This window comes from Poecilia formosa, unplaced genomic scaffold (genome assembly GCF_000485575.1).
Source record: "Poecilia formosa unplaced genomic scaffold, Poecilia_formosa-5.1.2 Scaffold300, whole genome shotgun sequence".
NCBI classification, from domain to species: Eukaryota; Metazoa; Chordata; class Actinopteri; order Cyprinodontiformes; family Poeciliidae; genus Poecilia; species Poecilia formosa.
In genome coordinates, this window is record NW_006800239.1 from 619,345 (window position 1) to 630,570 (window position 11,226).

The window sequence follows — 11,226 nt, forward strand, 5'->3', positions numbered from 1 at the left end:
AGTCCCATGATGTCATTGAAGACCAGAGGGTAAAATGTCTTTGAGCTTCCTCGTCCTTTATTGAACTTATGAGTCTCGTACTGAAACACAGCAAGAAAAAACAAACATGTTCAACAAGGGAAACTTCGTTTTGCTGATGCAGTCATTTTTTGATGGCCCATTAAAGTCAGTTCTGGAAGATGAACAGAAAACCTTTCTGGTGAAGCTTTGATCGGACGTGGTCGCGCTGGCCAAAGCAGGAATTGTAATACGTCCTCTGAGGACGTTACCCACAGAGTTGATGAAACTGGACTTTCCAGCTCCAACGGGTCCATCCAGGAGGACTCGTAGGTACCTGATTCCATCTTTTTCAGGTTTGTATTCCTGCACATACTGAAGATCCTTCTGTTTTTCTCTGAGAACATAAATAAATCAGTTAGTTTGGTCATTCTGAAAAAAGACATAACAGGAAATATTCAATCCAATGTGCTCAGAATCCGAGATCATCTGAAAAACTAAAAGATAAATAAAAACACACTTCAGGTCATTTTTATTTCAAAGTGTCTTGTTCATCAGTATGGGACTCCACTGCTTATCCAAGTGCCTGACAGACGAGGCCCAACAGACTTTCATTAGCGAACCATTATGACTTTCACTGATACTCCACTTGATATATATGTAAATGCATTAGAAATTAATTTGAGTTTATTTCAAATGTGAATAACACTGAGATGGAAAAGAAAGTGAGAACAAAGGGGGAAGTTTTAAAGCAGTGGTCTTAAGCTTCATTCCTCCAGGGTAAACCTTTAGATGTCCCTTCTCCTGTACGCCTGAATTAGATGGTGAAACTGCCTCACTAGGATGCAGTCGAGCTCTGCAGAGCTTTTCTAATGAGCTCATATTGGAGTCAGGTGTGTGGAAGCAGAGAAACATCTAGGCGGATGTGAACTCCACTGCTCCACCCACCCGACTGCGACTGCAGGCCAAACATGCCGCCCCATCCTTTCCAAACGAATCAACACCCCAGTTCACCAACACACACCCAGCCAACCACCTGCCAAAACTAATAAACATTATAACCATGGCTCCGTCTCATAACTCGTTTGTTCTTCTGCTTTTCTCTCAGAATGATGGTGAGCTTCGACCCCTCTGCATTTTTATGTCCTGTTATCAGTGTTCTACCCACTTGTTTTATATCCCTACATCAAATAAGAACTTCTTGTGAAATTTGTTCACCAAGTTACTCGAACTGTTCCTCCTGTGATGATGGTTCATGTATGATGATCATCTTTTTGTTTCAGACTCGACTTCAATCCACACTAACGTCTGGTTCCTGCTCCACTTTGTTCTTTCAGTTACTGTTAACTCTCAACCCAAACTCTGTTTCAAAGCTTTATCCAGTGAGATCTGAAGCCCCAGTTTTACCTTTCAGCAGAATGACAAACAACCGAGCCGCAGTAAACAGGCTTTTATTGACCAGATGCGACAGTTTCACCATAAACTCACCCCCAGGGTAATTCCCTCCACGGTTCATCCAGAGCTGAACAGAAACATAAATTATTATTCTGCAGCGATGATTGGGACATTTTCAAAACCAAAATGTAATCACTCACTTGGAGACTCGGCTACCTCAGCTTTAGCAGAGAAAAACAAAAAGGAAAAAAAATCAATTAAGTTCCTGACGGACTTTCTTCAATCAAGTCACAAATGTTTAATGCTTCAAGAAGCATTACGAGTTTCAAGAAGAAACTTGTAATGCTTGTACTCAAAGTGTTTTTTAGACTCACACAAACACAATTTTTGTTTTCCCTTTAACACAGTTTCAGCATCAGGAAGAGGAGATGGTAAATTTGTGTTGAGTTTGACACTTTAACTTACCAGAATCCTCCACATAATGTATGTGTCTACCTACGGAGAAAATAGAGTAACATATGAAGCTGTTCTTAAAGAATGCAGCAGGATTTTTCTACAAAATTTACTGGTGAGAAAATTCTTCAAATAAGATTAAAACAGAAACTTTAATAACAATCTGATGAAAGAATCTGCTGCTTCCTGTTCATATTAAATATTTTATCAAAGCTATTGTGAATCAATTTTGGGAAATATCTAGAAAAGTTATCTAAAGTAAAATTCACTCACGGAAATGTTCTCTGAAACGAGAAAAACGACTAGCATGCTGTTGATCCATGCTGCTCTGCTGCAAAGTGAATCAACAGCAACATTGTTATCTCTTAAAAAAAGCCTCTGCTCTGTTTACTTTCACTTTTTAACAGAGGTAGGTCGTAACCAGCTACATTTACAAAATTACATTTAGTTAAATAACATCTAGGAGTAGTTTCTCTGTCATACCTTTTACTTAAATAGCATTATTATGAAGCATTGCTACTCTTATTTAAATTTTCAGTCTGTCAGTAGAGTGAGTATCTTTACTGAGTGAAGAACAATAAAGTGTCACTGGAAGAGCAAAGAGGGAAGAAGACCTAAAGCTGATTGTGGGACAACTGTGCTGGGGACTGAAGCCTATACATTGTTCCCTCAACCAATGGCACACTCCCGCATAACTTGTGACATCTGAGGCATTATGACTTGTTACAAAATTTGACATTTCGGGGTGGCTGCGCTGACTCCATTTTGTTTTGTTTAGTTTTCCCTTGGTAAATTGTAAGTTAAACTGTAAAGCCTTACTGAGACCTAGCGGACATTATTCACGTATTTAATTTGATCAGTCGAGCAGAACTCAATGGTGTCAGACACTATTTGTAAGTTGGGGTTGCCACCCGTCCCGTAAAATACGGAACCGTACCGTAGTTGGCTGTTAAATGTAGCAACCCGTGTTGAACCGATACGAGACACGATTTCTTTTTCCGTTTTCTACAAATGTGTATATCTAGCAATAGAAAACTGGTCCCAGAGTACTTTATATAGTAGGCTGCCCCAGTCATTGTTTGACTCATGGTGTTGTTGTTGTGATATTGTGCCCAACTGCTTTCTGGGTAACACAGACTAACCGACAAGCTGCCGCCGCAGCCCCCCCTTACATATATAGGGACTGGTCCCTTATTTTAATTTCTGAAAGATGGCAACCCTATTGTAAGTTCATCTTATTAATTATAATTTCAGTATTGAGTAATATAAGAAAAGTTTTATGCTTCCAAACCAAAATTTAAAGCTACATCGTTAGCTAACTGGTGATAGTTGGGAGCATCTGTTTGCTGTAGTCTGGTTGTTTTCTGTATCTTCTCTGTGGTTGATGTGTACTTTTGTGCTTTGTTACAGTTTTACAAAACAAACAAACAAACAAAAAAAAAAAACAAGAGTTCCCAAATAAAACAAGAAAACTATCAAGGACTGGATTATTTTCAACTCAAGTGTTAGCTAGCTGTCTAGCTTTGTCTTGCTCATCGTGACTTTTATTGTCCAGCTGTTGCTCATTTTGTCTGATCACCCACTGGACATGCCCCACCCATGGACTGAGTAAAAAATTAACTGAGTAATGCTCACTGACAGCAAGCTGGATTAAAAATTATACCCAAATCAAGATAAATATTACTTTTGTACAATAAAATGTCAGCAAATTTCCTATTTTACAGTTAACTCCACATGACAGCAATATTTAACATGGGGCGTTTATATTTTTATTCAGTATATTTTGACTTTCCCATTGTGTGTCTAACAAGAAAGCATTGTTCTCCAGGTGTGAAATTAAAATGCATCCACTGGTGCACAAATTATTAAATTCACAAGATTAATAAGTGAAGTTGGCAGTTTTATTCAAACTTCTGGCATATGATTGAATCATCTTCTTATGTCAAAATAACATTTAACCAGACTGTCCAGAGATGTTTAACATTGTAACACAATGAATAGCAATTTATGAAAAGTTTTATTGAAAAGAAAAGGTTTATTTGTGCACCAGCTTTGTACACATAATGCATGTAAGCACTTCAAATGACAATGTACTTTACAAGTACATGAAAAAAACAACTGATGAATCAAAAAGATAAAGTAAATGTCACATAAAAGTATAGAAAAAATATGAGAGAATCTTGTATATATAAAAAAGACCAGATTAGATGTTTAAGAAAATAAACACGACTGCACAACCATATATATTTTTAGTTCTGATTTAAAACAAATTCTACTAAATGTGTTCCTCTTACCTATCATAACTTTATGAAGCTGTAACTCTACATATATATTCAGTATATTGGATGTAACTGAACCTGCTCCTCCTCATTGTTTTTTTTTTTTTTATCTCAGTTTAAATCTTCTCAATGAAGTCGTCCCCAAAGTTGATCATATTCCTCAGAGCGCTCAGGACCAGAGCATCAACATCATCATTCAAGTCGATTTCTTCACTGTAGTTCTTCACAGGGAAGATGCAGTTCATGGGGATTCCCACTGCTGCGCTGAAGTCTTTCATCTGAACAGTAAATATCAGTTACAGTTATGCTCTAAAATAATTTTGTGTTATTTTTCTGGACCAACTGACTGAAACTCACCTTTTTTTTCAGGTACTTGCTCTTGTAGACATTCTTCAATTCTTTCTCAATTTCACCACAGGCCTCATCGATGTGGGTCATCATGGCCATCTGAGGAATTCCTGCAGGAAAAGAGACTCACTGAAGAAAATATTTATGCTTTCATCAATTTGAAAGGCTAAAGTAAGTGAAATTAATGTAGGTATAATTATGTAATCAAACTCACAATGCTCTCAACTTTGTAAGCTTGAAATGCAAAAATGTGCGTTTTCGAAAAATGCTTTTTGCCTCAAACCAAATGTCTGTTTTCCTGCTTTACATGCTGAGGAATTTTTAAAAGAAAGCCTTTGATATCTCAAGAAATAAACATCATCATACATAAAGTGTATTATTCAAATAATAAGGATAACTCACTTTGCAAAAAACAGCCTGCATACTGCCTTACTCTTATCCAGATGTCCATTGGACAAACATTGCGTTTGTTTGTTTTTAAATTATTTTTATGGCACTAGCAAACTTTATTTGACAGCAGTCTAAAGGAGCGTGGGGGAAAGACATGCAGCAACGGAACCAAGGATGGGAGTCGAATTCAGGATGGCCGCATCGAGGTCCAAATCCTCTGTAATAAATGTGTTTTTAAAGCAAAATTTGCAGCTGACCACAACAGTCTTCTCTCCTCGCTCAACAGTTCACTCTCCTTTGGACTCCGTGTTGTTGAACGCCTTGTAACATGCTGCTTTGAACTAAGTAAGCTTCTGTAGGCCGGGAGGGAGGCTTTTAGGTCAAAATAATTAATGCAATTAATATGATTTATGTCATATAAACGTGTTAAACTTTTAAGATTAATCCCAAAATATTGGCAGCCTTAGTTTTTATCAGTTCAAAAGGTTTAAAGTAAATGACAAATCCTTCAGGTTGGAACCAGAGACATTGATTGGAAGACTTTACTGTAGATCTATTCTGCAATAGATCTATAAACCCACCCAGATCACTGGCTGCTTCTCTGATGCTCTTCATCTTCTCCAGAACTGATGATTTCATCTGTGGAGTGTTGGCTGACATCACACAGACCAGGACATGAACTTTGTCATCAGCAGAGGGAGTCGGGTTGTAGCCTGGGTCATTTTGAGATATAGGAGCAACTGGGTTGAACTGGAAAAGAACAAAATATACAGCATGAAAAGTATTTCAAAGACACAACTTTATTCTGTTAATTAGGGGCTGCAGCCAGTCATTCATGTAGATATTTCACAACTTGTTCATGAAGTTGCTGCACCTTGTGGCCTTCCTTCACATGACCTTTCAAAGCCAGTTTGATGTCGTCAGCATGAACTCCTCTGTCGGTCCCGTCTTCCAGTCCCATGATGTCGTTGAAGACCAGAGGATAAAATGTCTTTGTGCTTCCTCGTCCTTTAATGAACTTATGAGTCTCATACTGAAATACAGAAAGAAACATGGTGATCCAGAAAAACAAAGTCCTGTTGCTTTCATAGCTGTTTTTCAGATTGATTCATTAAAAGTCTCAGAACCAGAACCAACGAATAGAAAGGAAGAAGCTCAGAGCTAATCTCCGTCTGTACAGACAGATTTTATGAACCCAGAAATCTTAACAGATTCAGTTTTCAAATACAGTTTTGACAAACCAGTCTGGTTCTAATAAACATTATTTAAAGCTGTTTTAATAGTACTATAGCAGTATTGACTTCAATCCGGAAGATAAACAGAAGCATCTTAGTTTTCAAACCCTTTTGGTGAAGCTTTGGTCAGACGTCATCGCGCTGGCCAAAGCAGGAATCGTCATCCGACCTCGAATGACGTTACTGACAGAGTTGATGAAACTGGACTTTCCAGATCCAACTGGTCCGTACAGCAGGACACGAAGGTACCTGATGTCGTCTTTTTCAGGTTTGTATTCCTGCACATATTGAAGATTCATCTGTTTTTCTCTGAGAACATAAAGTAAATCAGTTGGTTAGTGCTGTCCTAATGAGGAATAAGGCAAGAGAAAATATTTCAGTTCAATATTATCCAAAGTCGGCACAATAACTACCACACCTATCCATCCATCCATCTTACATTCTTATCCCTAGTGGGGTGGCGAGGGGTGCTGGTGCCTATCTCCAGCGCTCAACAGGCGCGAGGCGGGGTCACCCCGGACTGGTCAGCAGTCCAACACAGAGACAGACAGGACAAACCATGCACACACACACTCACACCTAGGGAGAATTTAGATAAACCAATCAACCTGACAGTCATGTTTTTGGACTGTGGAAGGAAGCCGGAGTACCCAGAGAGAACCCACGCACGCACAGGGAGAACATGCAAACTCCATGCAGAAAGACCCCGGGCCGGGAATCGAACCCAGGACCTTCTTGCTGCAAGGCAAGTTGTTTAAGTGGCACAGTTGGCCACTTAAACAACTGTTTAACTGAACATTTCTTTGGTATGCTCTTCAAACATGTCCAGTGTTTGCTGATGAAGAAGAGGATAAACTGAAATTATTTTTCTCTCTCTCTTCAACCACATCAATTTACTTCAGTCTTGCTCAGGTTCATGTTGTTGTTCAATAATGTTTGATTCTCATTCTGTAGCATTTTATTTTTAGGATGTTTCCAGACTCTGAGATCTGTATTATTGAAGCCATTTCATATGTTACAATTATTCTGCTGATTCTTCTGGTCTGTCCTTTTCACCAGCTGTGGAAAGAGCTAAAGAAAGGAACTTATCGGTCTGATACTCGGTCTCGGTCTGATACTCGGCTACAGAAGCTGGTTCTCGGTGTGGAATGTCGCCTCTCTGGTGGGGGAAGGAGTGTGAGGTTGACAGGTTCCAGCTAGAAATAGTTGTGATCACCTTTTTACCTTTAACCTGTGCAATTTACCTAAAAACCAAATGCAATTAAACACATTTGCTGCAATAACCCGTTTTAAACTGGGCATTAATAAAATACCTGCATCTGGTGGCCTGAACAGTCTGTAAAGAACATTAGTAAGGCATTTCAGACTACGGCCATTTCAAGCCCTAAAAATCAATAATCAACCTGGAAGACAAAGACTCCAGTGAACATTAAGCGCCAGCCTCTTCATGGTGGAGTCACATGAGCTTTATCAGGTTCTCATCAGGAAACATGAAGCTTTTTATTCATTACATAGATTTTTCTTTGGTATGCTCTTCAAAAAAATGAAAGGAAGCGAGTTCTTTGCTTTGTTTTTGAGAGAGATGTGCCCGGTATACCTGGTCTTATCTAAGAGCAAGCATCAGCTTTGACTCCACCACATTCTTCTCTTTTGTTATGACTGGTCAGCTCATCTGTTTTATAGCCCTCCATCCTGTAACAACCTGTTCTTTTCGGCTAAAGAAATTTGTTAACCAAATGATAATCGTTTTCTTCCTGTTGACGGTTCATCTATGATGAGTTTCTTAGTTTCAGTCTGAGCTTCACTCTGTTTTATGGTGAAGCCATGAAGCAGAGTGACTTACTTCCTTCTTGATCTACTTCCTCTGTCCATTTCCTTTTAACGCTTAAACTCTGACTAGACTCAGCTAAACCCACCTGTAAACCAGTAAACAGGCTGTTATTGATCAGATTTGAGTTTCACCGTAAACTCACCCCCAGCGTAGTTCCCTCCATGGATCATCCAGAGCTGAACAGAAACATGAATTATTATTCTGTAAAGACGACTGGAACATTCTCAGAAACAAAATGCAAAAACTTACTTTTAGACTCAGGCTCCTCAGCTTTAGCAGAGAAAAACAGGAAAAAAAAACTTTAATTAAACTGTTCCTGATATATTTACTTCAATTCAATCTTTTAAATTTTATCCAAACTGACACAAATACCATTTAAAATGTTTACTTTCAATTTAAATCAGTTTCCGGATCAGAAGCAGGAAATGGAGAATATAAAGCATTAGGCAGTGTTGGATTTGGCTCTTTAACTTACCAGGATTTTCTTGTCTCCCTTTTATAAAAGAAAAAAGAAAGTAGAGTTTATAAGAACTACTGCTATTTTTTTCTGTAGAATTTATTGGTCAAATGAGTCTGAACAAAGTTTTGATAAGAATCTACTGAAAAAAACCTGATATTTTCTTGCCATAAGTATTTGATAAAAGCTTCCATGAATCACTTCTTACAAATATCTAGAAAAGTAATCTAAAGCAAAATGCACTCACTCAAAAATCGATTCATCCTGTTGCTGCTGCTCTGCTGTAAAGTGAATAAACATCCGTCTCCACCCCTACATAACATTCACTGCTCTGACAACCACAATACATCTTTTACTTTCACTTTCTCTATTCTTTGTTCTGCAGGGACTTGTTTGTACTTGGTGAATTCATCGCAAAGAATGGCAGGAAATTGAATTATACTAATATAGACTTTCAGCGATTGCTGGAGGAAGTGCTGCTTGTGGAAATGTAAAGTAAAAAAAATAATAAAGCAAATTAACACTAAAAGAAAAAAATGAATATATCAATAATAATGATGATGTGCTGCTTTATATTTGAAACCAGAAATTTGCATACATCAAACAACATGACATGTAAACTGTTTTCCCTCATAGTCTGAAGTCAGATTAGAGCAGCTTGTCTTGTTTAGGTCAGTTGGAACTACTAAAGTAATTTCTATTAGCTAAACACCATATTAATGACAGACAGAAACTGAACAGATTTATTTATTAATGTCTTCAAAATCAGACGTTTGCTTATGTAAAGAGTACTGTTTCTTTAAACAGTGAGGGAAAACCCAGATGATGACGCCCTGGCTTTGGAAACTTATGATGAGTTAACTAAACAAACAGCATCACAGCATGATGCTGCCACCACCAAACTTTACAGCTGCAAAAATGAAGATTTTTGCCTCTATTTGAATTTATAAACTGCAATCTGACGTTTTAATGTTTAATTTGAGGTAATGGTTTGCCCTCACTGAGTGAGAGCCCATGTCACTACTGAGGATGTTTCACTGTTACCAGCATCTACACCAAGGTTTGGCTTTTGATCTGGTATGAATCTGCACATTTCTGACCAAAAGACACCGTCTCCTTCCTGATCATTATGATGGGTAGACATTTCCATCAGGTTTATACTTGTATATAGTTGTTTGAACAGATGAACGCAGCACCTACAAGAAATTGTTCCCATGGATGATCCAGACTGGAGCAGCTCCACATTCTTCCTGATATCTTGGCTGATTTCTTTTGACTTCATAAAATCAAACAAGAATCCAGTGTTTGCCAGACATGAACTTAAAATACATCCACATGTCAGCTAACCTATCAGATGTCTCCAAAGTCATGACATCATCATCTTGGATTCCCCTCATTGTTTAAAGAAGCAGTAATCATTCTGTAAGCTTCAGATGTTTAAGATGTCAATAAATAAATCTATATTCTGAACCATTATTGTGGCATTTATCAAATAGAAATAATTTTGGTAATTCTGAGTGATGTAAAGCAAGAGATGTTTGATCTGCTTTAATATTATGTATGAATGAAAAAGGTCTGTGTGTCTTTTTATTCAGTGTTTGTAAAAAAGACTGGAAACTTTAAACAACAGTTATTGTTATTTTACAGCAGTGCAATACAATCGATGAAATGTGCCAAATTGTAAAACCAGGCTTCTTCACATAACCAAATTAAAGCAACACATCAAAATGACACTATCTCCAATCAACCCAAAAGCCCAGAAATACTTTACACTCCTGTATCATTTTGCATAGCAGCTACTTACTCAATCTGAAATTGATTAAAAAATATATTTTAAAAAAGAGGGCAAAGTAAAATATTTGTACAGCCTCTTTGCCTTCATGGCTATTTAAGGTGCTTTACATGAAAAACAGAGAAGAAAGACATCAGATAAAACAAAAAGATCAAATAAATGTTACAAAAGTGTTTAAAAATGATTTTGCATTTTAAGAAAATAAAAAAACTTAAGGACAGCTGTAAGCAATTTTGAGTTTAATTTAAAACAAATTCTGTTTATTCATTTGATTAAAAATGCTCCTGTTATTACCTTGCATTGAGATTTTAAATCACATTGCAACACCCATGTGTCTGTCCTAATTTTATATAAAGTGGGAGGATCAGCTCCCAGAAGTTACTTCCATTGTTATACTGACCTAACCAAGTTCATTTAAAAATAAAACATTTCGTTTTAACTTAAAAGACTGAAAAGTTCTTCTGTTAAACATCTCAAGTCCAAAACTGAGTTCCAAATGTAAAAAGGCCTAACCCGCATAACATAACGCAGCTTAATCTGTGTTCTAGACATATACAGTATATGGTGTCAGACCTCACTGTTTTCTCTACATCTCAGTTTAAATCCTCTCAATGAAGTCGTCTCCAAAGTCGACCATTTTCCTCAGAGCGCTCAGGATCAGAGCATCAACATCATCGTTCATGTCGATTTCTTCACTGTAGTTCTTCACTGGAAAGATGCAGTTCATGGGGATTCCCACTGCTGAGCTGAAGTCTTTCATCTGAACAGGAAAAACCAGTCAGTTAAAGACTCAAACATTTTTTGTGTTATATTGCTGAACCAGAGATGTGCAGTGAGGTCATGAGCCTCACAACACATTTAAATCTGACGTCTCTGGAGTCAGATTTACAAATCCAAATTAAAAGCCTGCATCTCAGTTTTGACCTGAACTGCACACATTATTTTAAAAGCTTTTTATCAATAACATAATGTTTGTCAGCAATGGGCATGTGTCGATTGTTTGCTTCATTCAGTGTGACACAGCGCCACCAGAGGTGAGATGCCGTATT

At 37.6% G+C, this 11,226-nt stretch overlaps 2 protein-coding genes across 3 annotated transcripts in view; both read right to left on the reverse strand.

Moving 5' to 3' along the window:
* The window catches only part of LOC103152087 (interferon-induced protein 44-like), a 22,547-nt gene that overhangs the window by 1,852 nt on the left and 9,469 nt on the right, over positions 1 to 11,226 (reverse strand). The window contains exons 8-9 of one of the 2 annotated variants that reach the window (XM_016660854.1): positions 10,751 to 10,937; positions 3,733 to 4,211 (exon numbers count right to left, since the gene is read on the reverse strand). The exons of the other annotated variant lie outside the window; for it this stretch is intronic. Coding sequence (XP_016516340.1) covers positions 10,776 to 10,937 — 162 coding nt within the window. The 3' untranslated portion in view covers positions 3,733 to 4,211; positions 10,751 to 10,775. Of the gene's footprint in view, positions 1 to 3,732; positions 4,212 to 10,750; positions 10,938 to 11,226 lie in introns of those variants that run through there. 2 annotated transcript variants of the gene reach the window in all.
* On the reverse strand, positions 3,846 to 8,852 carry LOC103152088 (interferon-induced protein 44-like). Its single transcript, XM_007572421.2, has 9 exons — positions 8,633 to 8,852; positions 8,404 to 8,421; positions 8,178 to 8,198; positions 8,071 to 8,104; positions 6,205 to 6,406; positions 5,737 to 5,895; positions 5,444 to 5,612; positions 4,482 to 4,582; positions 3,846 to 4,402 (listed from the first exon to the last, which is right to left on the reverse strand). The coding sequence occupies exons 1-9, from the start codon at positions 8,706 to 8,708 to the stop codon at positions 4,241 to 4,243; spliced, it is 942 nt and encodes a 313-aa protein (XP_007572483.1). The 5' UTR covers positions 8,709 to 8,852; the 3' UTR covers positions 3,846 to 4,240.

Coding starts and splice junctions, on each gene's coding strand:
- LOC103152088 (XM_007572421.2), bottom strand. CDS start 8,708: ATGTTATGTAGGGGTGGAGACGGATGTTTATTCACTTTACAGCAGAGC. Junction 5,896..6,204: donor ACCAAAGCTTCACCAAAAGG/GTTTGAAAACTA, acceptor TCTGTATTTCAG/TATGAGACTCATAAGTTCAT. Junction 4,583..5,443: donor AGAAGCAGCCAGTGATCTGG/GTGGGTTTATAG, acceptor CTTTTCCTGCAG/GAATTCCTCAGATGGCCATG.